The 14,610-nt window shown below is 46.6% G+C and overlaps 1 protein-coding gene and 1 long non-coding RNA gene across 3 annotated transcripts in view; one reads left to right on the plus strand and one right to left on the minus strand.

Moving 5' to 3' along the window:
• Nucleotides 1-14,610, plus strand: part of LOC130276077 (uncharacterized) — an 81,861-nt gene that overhangs the window by 38,783 nt on the left and 28,468 nt on the right. The window lies entirely within an intron of this gene.
• Nucleotides 1-14,610, minus strand: part of SLC35D2 (solute carrier family 35 member D2) — a 55,849-nt gene that overhangs the window by 8,713 nt on the left and 32,526 nt on the right. For both annotated transcript variants that reach the window (XM_056524909.1, XM_056524919.1), the window contains 2 exons: nucleotides 3,463-3,541; nucleotides 1,930-2,012 (listed from right to left, as the gene is read on the minus strand). In XM_056524909.1, coding sequence (XP_056380884.1) covers nucleotides 1,930-2,012; nucleotides 3,463-3,541 — 162 coding nt within the window. The remainder of the gene's footprint in view (nucleotides 1-1,929; nucleotides 2,013-3,462; nucleotides 3,542-14,610) is intronic.

Here is a 14,610-nt window from a genome sequence, read left to right on the forward strand (position 1 = left end):
TCATTCTGCAACTGTATGGTCTACTCGTGTTTCCACCACCTCCATACTGTGTCATTCAGCCACGATATGGTCTCCTCTTGCTGCCGCCACCTCCAGACGTTCTCATACTACCACCATATGTTCTCCTCATGATGATGCCACCTCCAGGCTTTCTCATTCTGCCACCATATGGTCTACTCATGCTTCCGCCACCTCAAAGCTGTGTCATTCAGCCACTATATGGTCTCCTCATGCTGCCGCCAACACCAGGCTGTGTCATTCTGCCATATTATGGTCTCCTCATGCTGCTGCCACCTCCAGGTTGTGTCACTGTGCCACCATGTGGTCTCCTCATGCTGCTGGCACATTAAATAAAACTTTTTAGGTTCATCTATTTGAAATCTTCAATTTAAATGTTAAAAAATATCTTTAATCTTTTCAATTGTGAGGCCCTATGGTCTCGTCGGGCTGTTGCCACCTCCAAGCTGGGTCATTCAGCCACTATATGGTCACCTCATGCTTCCGCCACCTCCAGGCTGTGTCATTCAGCCACTATATGGTCTCCTCATGCTGCCGCCAACTCCAGGCTGTGTCATTCTGCCACTATATGGTCTCATCATGCTTCCGCCACCTCCACGCTGTCACTCAGCCACTATATGGTCTCCTCTTGCTGCCGCCAACTCCAAGCTGTGTCCTTCTGCCAGATTATAGTCTCCTCATACTGATGCCATCTCCACGCTCTTTCATTGTGCCACTCTGCGACAGTGATTCTAATAGCGATGCCTCTAATCTGCATGTCATACTGAATAACAGTATTATTTCACTAACACAGCACTCTCCCTATGCGTGTTACAGCATGGCAAAGTGTTCTACAGCCCTATTGAGGCTCTCTGTAGGCCAGAAATAGCTGTTTTTAATAGCAATTCGCCGCAAATAAATTCAGACAGAACCAAATTTTTGGGGGAAATGCGGCGAACCGGCCGAATCGAATTTTTAAAAATGTGCTCATCTCTACCTATAACATTAACATGTTTTGAAGCTAAAGAACATATGCAACACCTTATTTGTATATGTTTATATACACCTTCCTTATCTAATGAAAAGCTCACCTTATTGTATGCTAATATTCTCAAAAAAGGTTGTTTCTAACCAATAGTTAGAGGGGTTTTCAAATCAACTGGTGCCAGAAAGATAAACAGATTTGTATATTACTAATATTTAAAAATCTTAATCCTGTCAGTACTTAGCTGCTGTGTGCTCCAGAGGAAGTTCTTTTCTTTTGGAATTTATTTTCTGTCTGACCACAGTGCTCTCTGCTGACACCTCTCTCTGTGTCAGGAAGTGTCCAGAGCAGGAGAGGTTTGGTATGGGAATTTGCTTCTATTCTGGACAGTTCCTGACATGGACAGAGGTGTCAGCAAAGAGCACTGTGGTCAGACTGGAAAGAACTTCACAACTTTCTCTGCAGCTGATAAGTACTGGAAGGATTAAGATTTTTATATAGAAGTAATTTACAAATCTGTTTAACTTTCTGGCACCAGTTGATTTAATAAAGATGTTATTACTGACCTGCCAAGACTTGTAAAGAGTTCCATGATAGATTTTTTTTAAGTCATGATCTAACCATATTGATAAATGTTAAAACCAAAGAAGGATAAAAAATGTAGAAAGTGGATTCTCTAAATACAATCTTGCTTGTTTCCCAGACTAGGAATGTAGACTGCATAGCAACATTAGTTCACATTTAAAACCCTGTGCTAAATTTCCTGGTATATCCATTACAGGTCACTATGGTGGTTTAAATTTACAGAATCAATGTACTGTATATATGTTGCAGTAAATCTAGTATTAGATCTTCTCTAAAATGTATTAAGACACAAAGCTATACAAATATAAATGAGTGTGTTAAATTCTATGAGATAGTAGGATTAAAACAGATATGGTACTTACCAAATATTTAGGCCTATAAAGTTTAGCCAAGAAAACATATAATCTCCTCCAATAAAAATTCCAATGTAGGCGATAGATACATTCTATGGGAAAAGATAAGCGTAATAAATTAGAAGGGTTTTCCTTTTTGGCATTTATGGCATATAGGCTCTTTGCACAGGCTGACAGAAACACGATAAGGAGGCTTTCACACGGATCGATCAGGTGCAGGCCAGGCTGTATGAATGGTCACTGGATTGTTCATGTGGCCCTTTAACTTCATCATGGCCTTGCCAGATGGAATAGCGAATACCTGTGTGTTATGTCATAGAGCAGGGTACAATATAAAAACATACTGTCCATGGCATCCATCATAGGTATATGTTGGCGAGTCGCCAAACATATACCCTTTCATGGATTCTCAAAAGTACATGCAAAAATATATCATTTTATTGAGAAAAAAAATACCCCCAGACAAAGGTCTGTCTGACCGAAACACGTGTTGGGGTAGCGGCATCCCGGGGCCTTTTGCACTCCTGGTTGGTATCTTGCTATGTATGCACTTTATATCTTTGTTAGCAGTTCTTTTGCACTAGCTAGTCTGCAGCACATTGATAATACATAACATAGCTGTTTCTCATTTGTGCACTGTTTTGTATTAATTACCTTTATACCTTCCAGATACTATTATTAGTTATTCATATCTGTGTCCTGGAGATGCCACTTATCTCTTGCCATTCCTCCTTTTTTAAATGTTTTTAAAATGATATATTTTTGCATGTACTTTTGAGAAGCTCCGTTTTTCTCTTCTTTTTTGTGGTTATTGGAAGTTTACATATAGGCGTACCACATATTGGTGGATTTATTCACTTGCACTTGCTGTGTTCTAGATTATTGGTTTGTGTATGCAGCCTTCCCCCTGCATGTATGGTCCTATGCTTGATTTACTAAGAGATAAGAATATAATATATTATAATAATATATAAGAATATTTAATTCAAACCAGTGCCTCAAAGGTATATAAGATGTAGGGTGAAGAAATAGTATGTAGAATCAGTAGTCCAATATGAATAATCAAAATAAATGCATAAACATAATATTTTAATATCAAATAATATATATAATATGTAATATGAGTACTGTCGAGGGGCCCTTGTGGCAGACTCAAAAAAACATTAATAGGACAAATTAAAATAAAATAAAATGATATAAAATATGACCACCTCAATATTATATTATTTTATTTTATTTTAATTTGTGCTATTGATGGATTCTTTAAGACACAGTGTGAAAATAAGCTATACCCATGATGTATTTCATATCTCTTCCACTTTTTGGATCAACATTGTTTTTCTAAACTTGTTGGTATGATATTGAATAGGGTGTAGCCATCGAGAGTGCCAAAGGGTGGATAACAGTTGTAACTAGGCCATAACACGTTAGGGGGCCCAAAGCTCCTGTCAACCTATTATAGATTTTGTAAATCGCATTTCTGCTAAAAACTTTGTTACCATGTAAGTGTTCTCTTATAATAAGTACAGTATATGAAGTTACCTTGAGGGCACCGATGACTGTTGTTGTAAGCGCTGAATTGTAGTAACTGCAGAGTACTATAGCATAAAGGAGAATAAATCTGCCAGAAAGAAAAAACAGAATATATTTTTGTTTTGGTTGGTTAGAGATGAGCAGCCACATAATCAAGGTTACTAAACAAAAAAAATATTTAGAGGGGTAATCTGGAGAACAAATATTCATGGACACTGTTTTTGCCACCCTATCTGAGGGGTACATTAACTAGTTGTAGAAATCCTGGTTACAATGACATATTACAGCAAAAAAACATACATACCAAGAAGTTGTTGGAATCAAATGAAACTTTGTGTGAATATAATTATGATAAATGTGATTACAATATTAGAGAGAAAGGATAAGTGTATTAGGGAAAACTGTACAACTGAATGGACACTCTAGTATCATGTTGGGCCGCTTATAGCCTGGATACAAGATGAAATACGGCTGGGCATGGAGATATACAGGCTATGTATGGCATCCTGAGGCACATTTGTCCACAGATGTTACAGCTGTAGATCCTGCACACTTATAGGTTGCCAAAGCTGGAGTCCCAGCTGATCTCATAAATTCTCAATCTGCAATAAATCAAAATCATTAGAATTTGGCCATATGAATGAGAATGTTTATGACTATGGGCCCGGAGTATTGTGACATCACGCTCCACCCCCCGCAATGCAAATCTATGGGGGGAGGAGGCGTAACGGCCATCACGCCCCCTCCCGTAGACTTGTATTGCGGGGGCGGGGAGTGACATCACACGGGGCAGAAATGTACTCTGGCCCCGTAGTGGTGACCCGGCAGACCCGGAGGCTGCAGCGCTGCGTGCAGCTCCCACAGGTGGGTGCTGCATGCGAGATTGCGGGGGTCCCCAGCGGCGGTACCCCCACAATCAGACATCTTATCCCCTATACTTTGGATAGGGGATAAGATGTCTTAGGGCCGGAGTAGACCTTTAAAGTGTATGTTTGCAGTTTGTGCCAGAAAAGCTCCCCGCACACATGTCGTTTGGATTGATAGGGCTCCATTGGGTGAATGGAGGCCTATCACTGCACCCTATTGTCATTGCACCTATTGTCATTGCACCCTCTGCACTAGGCAGTGGTTGTTGCTATCCTAAATTACATTGATTAGTAGCCTATCACTGTGTCCAGTGGCAAAGTAAAGGCTTCACATTCACTTATTGCAATAGGCCAATCATAATAAACTGACCAACTGTTACGCCAAGCGCTCCGGGTCCCCGCTCCTCCCAGGAGCGCTCGCTACACTCTCGCTACTGCAGCGCTCCGGTCAGATCCACTGACCCGGTGCGCTGCGATACCGCCTCCAGCCGGGATGCGATTCGCGATGCGGGTGGCGCCCGCTCGCGATGCGCACCCCGGCTCCCGTACCTGACTCGCTCTCCGTCGGTCCTGTCCCGGCGCGCGCGGCCCCGCTCCCTAGGGCGCGCGCGCGCCGGGTCTCTGCGATTTAAAGGGCCACTGCGCCGCTGATTGGCGCAGTGGTTCTAATTAGTGTGTTCACCTGTGCACTCCCTAGTTATACCTCACTTTCCCTGCACTCCCTCGCCGGATCTTGTTGCCATTGTGCCAGTGAAAGCGTTTCCTTGTGTGTTCCTAGCCTGTGTTCCAGACCTCCTGCCGTTGCCCCTGACTACGATCCTTGCTGCCTGCCCCGACCTTCTGCTACGTCCGACCTTGCTTCTGTCTACTCCCTTGTACCGCGCCTATCTTCAGCAGTCAGAGAGGTTGAGCCGTTGCTAGTGGATACGACCTGGTCACTACCGCCGCAGCAAGACCATCCCGCTTTGCGGCGGGCTCTGGTGAAAACCAGTAGTGACTTAGAACCGGTCCACTAGCACGGTCCACGCCAATCCCTCTCTGGCACAGAGGATCCACCTCCTGCCAGCCGGCATCGTGACAGTAGATCCGGCCATGGATCCCACTGAAGTTCCTCTGCCAGTTGTCGCCGACCTCATCACGGTGGTCGCCCAGCAGTCACAACAGATAGCGCAACAAGGCCACCAGCTGTCTCAACTGACCGTGATGCTACAGCAGCTACTACCACAGCTTCAGCAATCATCTCCTCCGCCAGCTCCTGCACCTCCTCCGCAGCGAGTGGCCGCTTCAGGCCTACGACTATCCTTGCCGGATAAATTTGATGGGGACTCTAAATTTTGCCGTGGCTTTCTTTCTCAATGTTCCCTGCACTTGGAGATGATGTCGGACCAGTTTCCTACTGAAAGGTCTAAGGTGGCTTTCGTAGTCAGCCTTCTGTCTGGAAAAGCTCTGTCATGGGCCACACCGCTCTGGGACCGCAATGACCCCGTCACTGCCTCTGTACACTCCTTCTTCTCGGAAATTCGAAGTGTCTTTGAGGAACCTGCCCGAGCCTCTTCTGCTGAGACTGCCCTGTTGAACCTGGTCCAGGGTAATTCTTCCGTTGGCGAGTACGCCATACAATTCCGTACTCTTGCTTCAGAACTATCCTGGAATAATGAGGCCCTCTGCGCGACCTTTAAAAAAGGCCTATCCAGCAACATTAAAGATGTTCTGGCCGCACGAGAAATCCCTGCTAACCTACATGAACTCATTCATCTAGCCACTCGCATTGACATGCGTTTTTCCGAAAGGCGTCAGGAGCTCCGCCAGGATATGGACTTTGTTCGCACGAGGCGTTTTTTCTCCCCGGCTCCTCTCTCCCCTGGTCCCCTGCAATCCGTTCCTGTGCCTCCCGCCGTGGAGGCTATGCAGGTCGACCGGTCTCGCCTGACACCTCAAGAGAGGACACGACGCCGCATGGAGAATCTCTGCCTGTACTGTGCCGGTACCGAATACTTCCTGAAGGATTGTCCTATCCGTCCTCTCCGCCTGGAAAGACGTACGCTGACTCCGCACAAAGGTGAGACAGTCCTTGATGTCAACTCTGCTTCTCCACGTCTTACTGTGCCTGTGCGGATATCTGCCTCTACCTTCTCCTTCTCTACTATGGCCTTCTTGGATTCCGGATCTGCAGGAAATTTTATTTTGGCCTCTCTCATCAACAGGTTCAACATCCCGGTGACCAGTCTCGCCAGACCCCTCTACATCAATTGTGTTAACAATGAAAGATTGGACTGTACCATACGTTTCCGCACGGAGCCCCTCCTAATGTGCATCGGACCTCATCACGAGAAAATTGAGTTTTTGGTCCTCCCCAATTGCACTTCCGAAATTCTCCTTGGACTACCCTGGCTTCAACACCATTCCCCAACCCTGGATTGGTCCACTGGGGAGATCAAGAGTTGGGGCCCCTCTTGTTTCAAGGACTGCCTTAAACCGGTTCCCAGTACTCCTTGCCGTGACCCTGTGGTTCCCCCTGTAACCGGTCTCCCTAAGGCCTATATGGACTTTGCGGATGTTTTTTGCAAAAAACAAGCTGAGACTCTACCTCCTCACAGGCCTTATGACTGTCCTATTGACCTCCTCCCGGGCACTACTCCACCCCGGGGCAGAATTTATCCTCTCTCTGCCCCAGAGACTCTTGCTATGTCTGAGTACATCCAGGAAAATTTAAAAAAGGGCTTTATCCGCAAATCCTCCTCTCCTGCCGGAGCCGGATTTTTCTTTGTGTCCAAAAAAGATGGCTCCCTACGTCCTTGCATTGACTACCGCGGTCTTAATAAAATCACGGTAAAGAACCGCTACCCCCTACCTCTCATCTCTGAACTCTTTGATCGCCTCCAAGGTGCCCACATCTTTACCAAACTGGACTTAAGAGGTGCTTATAATCTCATCCGCATCAGAGAGGGGGATGAATGGAAAACGGCATTTAACACTAGAGATGGACACTTTGAGTATCTGGTCATGCCCTTTGGCCTGTGCAACGCCCCTGCCGTCTTCCAAGACTTTGTTAATGAAATTTTTCGTGATCTCTTATATTCCTGTGTTGTTGTATATCTGGACGATATCCTGATTTTTTCTGCCAACCTAGAAGAACACCGCCAGCATGTCCGCATGGTTCTTCAGAGACTTCGTGACAATCAACTTTATGCCAAAATGGAGAAATGTCTGTTTGAATGTCAATCTCTTCCTTTCCTAGGATACTTGGTCTCTGGCCAGGGACTACAAATGGATCCAGACAAACTCTCTGCCGTCTTAGATTGGCCACGCCCCTCCGGACTCCGTGCTATCCAACGTTTTTTGGGGTTCGCCAATTATTACAGACAATTTATTCCACATTTTTCCACCATTGTGGCTCCTATCGTGGCTTTAACCAAAAAGAATGCCAATCCTAAGTCATGGCCTCCTCAAGCGGAAGACGCCTTTAAACAGCTCAAGTCTGCCTTTTCTTCGGGCTCCCGTGCTCTCCAGACCTGACCCATCTAAACCCTTCCTATTGGAGGTTGATGCCTCCTCAGTAGGAGCTGGAGCGGTCCTTCTACAAAAAAATTCTTCCGGGCATGCTGTTACTTGTGGTTTTTTTTCTAGGACCTTCTCTCCGGCGGAGAGGAACTACTCCATCGGGGATCGAGAGCTTCTAGCCATTAAATTAGCACTTGAGGAATGGAGGCATCTGCTGGAGGGATCAAGATTTCCAGTTATTATTTACACCGATCACAAGAACCTCTCCTATCTCCAGTCTGCCCAACGGCTGAATCCTCGCCAGGCCAGGTGGTCTCTGTTCTTTGCCCGATTTAATTTTGAAATTCACTTTTGGCCTGCCGATAAGAACATTAGGGCCGATGCTCTCTCTCGTTCCTCGGATGCCTCGGAAGTAGAGCTCTCTCCGCAACACATCATTCCTCCTGACTGCCTGATCTCCACTTCTCCAGCCTCCATCAGGCAAACTCCTCCAGGGAAGACCTTCGTCTCTCCACGCCAACGCCTCGGAATCCTCAAATGGGGTCACTCCTCCCATCTCGCAGGTCATGCGGGCATCAAGAAATCCGTGCAACTCATCTCTCGTTTCTATTGGTGGCCGACTCTGGAGACGGATGTTGTGGATTTTGTGCGAGCCTGCACTGTCTGTGCCCGGGATAAGACTCCTCGCCAGAAGCCCGCTGGTCTTCTTCATCCTCTGCCTGTCCCCGAACAGCCTTGGTCTCTGATTGGTATGGACTTTATTACAGACTTACCCCCATCCCGTGGCAACACTGTTGTTTGGGTGGTCGTTGATCGATTCTCCAAGATGGCACATTTCATCCCTCTTCCTGGTCTTCCTTCAGCGCCTCAGTTGGCAAAACAATTTTTTGTACACATTTTTCGTCTTCACGGGTTGCCCACGCAGATCGTCTCGGATAGAGGCGTCCAATTCGTGTCAAAATTCTGGAGGGCTCTCTGTAAACAACTCAAGATTAAATTAAACTTTTCTTCTGCATATCATCCTCAATCCAATGGGCAAGTAGAAAGAATTAACCAGGTCCTGGGTGCTTATTTACGGCATTTTGTTTCCTCCCGCCAGGATGACTGGGCAGATCTTCTACCATGGGCCGAATTCTCGTATAACTTCAGAGTCTCTGAATCTTCCTCCAAATCCCCATTTTTCGTGGTGTACGGCCGTCACCCTCTTCCCCCCCTCCCTACTCCCTTGCCCTCTGGTTTGCCCGCTGTGGATGAAATATCTCGTGATCTTTCCACCATATGGAAAGAGACCCAAAATTCTCTCTTACAGGCTTCATCACGCATGAAGAAGTTTGCTGATAAGAAAAGAAGAGCTCCCCCCATTTTTTCTCCTGGAGACAAGGTATGGCTCTCCGCTAAATATGTCCGCTTCCGTGTCCCTAGCTACAAATTGGGACCACGCTATCTTGGTCCTTTCAAAATTTTGTGCCAGATTAATCCTGTCTCTTACAAACTTCTTCTTCCTCCTTCTCTTCGTATTCCTAATGCCTTTCACGTTTCTCTTCTTAAACCACTCATCATCAACCGTTTCTCTCCCAAACTTGTTTCTCCCACTCCTGTTTCCGGCTCCTCGGACATCTTCTCCGTAAAGGAGATACTGGCCTCCAAGAAGGTCAGAGGGAAAACTTTTTTTTTGGTCGATTGGGAGGGTTGTGGTCCTGAAGAGAGATCCTGGGAACCTGAGGACAATATCCTAGACAAAAGTCTGCTCCTCAGGTTCTCAGGCTCTAAGAAGAGGGGGAGACCCAAGGGGGGGGGTACTGTTACGCCGAGCGCTCCGGGTCCCCGCTCCTCCCAGGAGCGCTCGCTACACTCTCGCTACTGCAGCGCTCCGGTCAGATCCACTGACCCGGTGCGCTGCGATACCGCCTCCAGCCGGGATGCGATTCGCGATGCGGGTGGCGCCCCCCGCTCGCGATGCGCACCCCGGCTCCCGTACCTGACTCGCTCTCCGTCGGTCCTGTCCCGGCGCGCGCGGCCCCGCTCCCTAGGGCGCGCGCGCGCCGGGTCTCTGCGATTTAAAGGGCCACTGCGCCGCTGATTGGCGCAGTGGTTCTAATTAGTGTGTTCACCTGTGCACTCCCTAGTTATACCTCACTTCCCCTGCACTCCCTCGCCGGATCTTGTTGCCATTGTGCCAGTGAAAGCGTTTCCTTGTGTGTTCCTAGCCTGTGTTCCAGACCTCCTGCCGTTGCCCCTGACTATGATCCTTGCTGCCTGCCCCGACCTTCTGCTACGTCCGACCTTGCTTCTGTCTACTCCCTTGTACCGCGCCTATCTTCAGCAGTCAGAGAGGTTGAGCCGTTGCTAGTGGATACGACCTGGTCACTACCGCCGCAGCAAGACCATCCCGCTTTGCGGCGGGCTCTGGTGAAAACCAGTAGTGACTTAGAACCGGTCCACTAGCACGGTCCACGCCAATCCCTCTCTGGCACAGAGGATCCACCTCCTGCCAGCCGGCATCGTGACAGTAGATCCGGCCATGGATCCCGCTGAAGTTCCTCTGCCAGTTGTCGCCGACCTCATCACGGTGGTCGCCCAGCAGTCACAACAGATAGCGCAACAAGGCCACCAGCTGTCTCAACTGACCGTGATGCTACAGCAGCTACTACCACAGCTTCAGCAATCATCTCCTCCGCCAGCTCCTGCACCTCCTCCGCAGCGAGTGGCCGCTTCAGGCCTACGACTATCCTACGACAGAGGATCCACCTCCTGCCAGCCGGCATCGTGACACCAACGGTTTTTATGATTTATGTTTTTTTATTAATTTTAAATTTATAAAATAAGATAAAAAATATTCTAACACATACTGTTGCGGTGGCCCAGTACGGGTGGTGTTACCCCGTATCCTTGCTGCCCTGTCAGGCAGCCTGCTCCAGTGTCCCCTGCTCCTCCCCCCCCCCCCCCCCCCCCGCATCTGTTTATTGTAATTGTATATAATCCCTATGTTATATGTGTAAGAGTGTTATATCTTTAAGACTGTTCACCATGTGATTTGTCATGTCATTGTTATCCAGGAGGTATCAGTGATCAGGTAACTTAAGGGTGACCAATGGGATCCCACCAGAGTCTTCCCCCATAAAAGCCCTGGGTTAAGTCTCTGCATGCTCTCTTAGCCTTTGCTGAGGTCAATTCAAGCCTAAGTGTTTGTCCAGAGTCCTTTGGGTGGCCTCAAGTCCAGTCTGCAGCCACAAACTACAAACCTGCAAGTAAGCCACAGTCACAGTCTTGTCAATCACAAGTCAGTCAAGTCAAAGTCATCTGCCTAGCCAACGTGGCCTGCACTAAATTGTCCACCTCTACTACAAGTCCCAGAAAGCCCTTAAGGTCTCTGAAGTCCGCAACTTGGCATCGGCTTCATTATTGTCCCCATACCTAGCCCAGGATCCAGCGGTATACCTTTGGGTGGTATTGAGGATAAACCACGCCCTGGCATCACGAATACAAGGGGTTAATGCCTCTAGGGTAGTTCCATCTGCCCTTTGCATCACACCCTCTACCACATTGTGATATTTAAAATGGCATATCCAGCTCCTACTCCAATTTTTCTCCTTAGCTCTGTCATGTGTATATTTTCCTAGACCTCTCATTTGCAGTCCAGTTACCAGATGACACTGTGCAGTGCAATGCTTTCGACACCTAAAAACCTCTTTTGCTGTAATAATTATGTGTGTTCATTTGGTCAAATGTCACCAAATGGACCTATAGCCAGATGCAATGAAAATTTGGATAGAATATTTTTTAAGGGTTACTCTAAAAGGATCCATCTCTGCAATTAACAGAGCCTTGATGTGCATGTATTTTCACCAAGAATGAAACACACAACAAATATATATGTAGCAATTAACCCTTTCCTTCAAGTACAAGCTCATATTGTCTTGTGACTATGAAATTATTCTTATCAACGTAAGTTATTTCATATGTGGCCAAAGCTATGCTTTATATTATTTCTTCAGCTGAATTCATTGGACACTGAGTAAAAAACATGAAGTGTCCTTCCCATAAGCTGATCCATGAAGGAAGAGGATTCTTCTCCCAACTCATCCTAATGTTGCAATATTTAATAATAATGGACCATTTCCACTACAGTGACACGTGTTCTGAACACAAGCATTTTAGATATGTGTCTGAAAGCAGATAAAGTTCTCTACTAAACAAAATCACTAAGTTTTGGGTTTTTCTGTTTTTTTTTATTTTTATACCTTCTTTTAATTTAATTTTAGGTCCGTTACTACACAATTTTTGCATATCCCGTATTTCATTATTTTTGTAAGGCTTAAAAAGGACCTATCATAAGTATAGAGTGGGGCAATTGTGCAAGTTCTCCCACTTAAAAAGATGAGAGAGGCCTGTAATTTTCCTCATAGGTATACCTCCACTATGAGAGACAATGAGAAAAATGAGCACCATAGTGATTTCATTTTTCATTAGGGGAGGGTGCTTTATATAATTTTAAAGACATTTTTTAATAGGGAACTATTATATGAAACCATTAGACTGCATTTACTGTGTAATGCTATGTCTATTGCATAGCATTACAAAGTGTGATCGGCGATCCACTGATACAGCCTGGCTAAGTCTGACAATCAGCAGTAAGAGTCAGGTAAGGGCACCCTCCTCCACCACCTTAGCTTATGGGACCCACGTGATCATGTCACGGGGGTCCCATAAACCCCTCTGAGCTACTGCAGATGCTTTACTTTCACTCTAGATGCTGTGAGCAGCGTCATTAGCGGTGAGTGCCTGGCTATTGATAGTAGCCGACACACCACACCATTAAGCGAGCGCAGCTCCTGTGCTCACATGAAAGTTACTTATCCTTCCAGGGCATACAGGTATGCCCTGATGCCTTAAGTCCCAGCCGGCAACCTGTACGCACTGCGTCCGCAAGGGGTTAAAATTGCCATATTCTAACCTCTGTAACTTTTAATTTTTTTCGTCTATGTAACACTGTGAGGGTGTAATTTGTTGCACTGTGATCTGTAGCTTTTATCAGTACCAATTTTAGATGGAAAGTTTTGATCACTTTTTATTGATATTTTTTGATATATGATTGAATAAAAAATCTGCAATTCTGGTGAGTAATTAACATTGGACTTCAAGAGTACCTGTCACAATCTTGTTAAATTTTATATTCCTCCCAGTTCACTGCCCCCATCATGATAAACCACCCCCTGCCTTTATTTTTATTATTTGTTAGTTTTCTACCTTGATATTGTTCTGTATTTTTTGCTCAGTCTCAGTCAGATTCACAGACTAAGAAGGGGTATTACCCAGCAGGCGTGAGATCATCTGAAGCCATACAGGGGAGAACTTCTTCCCTCACTCTGCTGCACACAGCCCAGAGCAATTCAGTGTGTGAGATGAGCTATGATTGGCTAAGGCTGCACACACACCCAAGACTGCATTTCCTGATTTTGGACTTCTGCCAGCTCAGCAGGAGTCCAAAGTGTGCAAGAGATAGGGGGAAATGTGCTCTGGTCAAGTAGGGAGACAACAAGTAGCAGCTTTTTTAACCTCTTAAGGACCCAGGACGTACAGGGACGTCCCCACACCCTGGGCTTTAAGGACCCAGGAGGTCCCCGTACGTCCTTGTGTTTTCCGGTCCCTGCCGCACGCCGGGCAGAGATCGGAAGCGGATGCCTGCTGAAATGCTTCAGCAGGCATCCAGGGCAAACGCCGAGGGGGGCCATGCAGGCCGCAAATCGCGAGGGAAATCGCCCTTGCGATCTGCGGCGATACCGGGCTGATGGGGTCTCTGGGACCCGACCGCCCGGTCATTTTGAATGATCCCGGTTGTCACAGACAGCCAGGACCATGCTAAAGTATAGGAGCGAGGTGGCAAGCCTGCCACCTCCTCCTATCCCCTGCGATTCCTCGGTTAGCTAACCAACCAATCGCAGGCGGGGGGGTGGTTACTTCGTCCCTGAAGACCCGGATCCCGGCGATGAAGACGGCGGCGGCGGCGACAGGTGAGTTCCTCTTCAGCCGCGGTCGGGCCCTTTACAGCAATGCACGTCGCCGTAAAGAGACATGCATTGCTGTATTGGGATCCTGTATACTACAACTCCCAGCATGCCCAGGCAGTCCTTGGTGTCTGGGCATGCTGGGAGTTGCAGTTTTGCAACTTCTGGAGGTCCACAGTTTTGGGACCACTGTGCTGTGCCCTTCCAGATGTTGCAAAACTACACATCCTCTGCATGCCCTTACTGTCCAGGCATGCTGGGAGTTGTAGTTCTGTAACATCTGGCCCTTCAGATGTTGCAGAACTACAACTCCCAGCATGCCTAAACAGTTTTGGCATACTGGGAGTTGTAGTTTTGCAACATCTGGAAGGGCACAGATTGGAAACCACTGTATTAGTGGTCTGCAAACTGTAGTCCTTCAGATGTTGCAAAACTACAACTCCAAGCATGCTGGGAGTTGTAGTTCGGCAACATCTGGCTCTAAAATTTGCTCTCAAAAAGCCAAATATGACTCCTTCTCTTCTGAGCATTGTAGTTCCCTCGTAGTGCACTTAAGGTCAACTTATGGGGTACCTCCATACTCAGAAGCGATGGGGTTATAAATTTTGTGGGGTATTTTCTGCTATTAACCCTTGCAAAAATGTGAAATTTGGGGGGGGAAACACACATTTTAGTGAATTCTTTTTTTTTTTACGTATGCAAAAGTCGTGAAACCCCTGTGGGGTATTAAGGCTCACTTAAAGAGCACCTGTCAACAACAAAAAAAAAATAATATGTTGTTCATA

This window comes from Hyla sarda, chromosome 1 (assembly GCF_029499605.1).
Source record: "Hyla sarda isolate aHylSar1 chromosome 1, aHylSar1.hap1, whole genome shotgun sequence".
Taxonomy (NCBI): Eukaryota; Metazoa; Chordata; class Amphibia; order Anura; family Hylidae; genus Hyla; species Hyla sarda.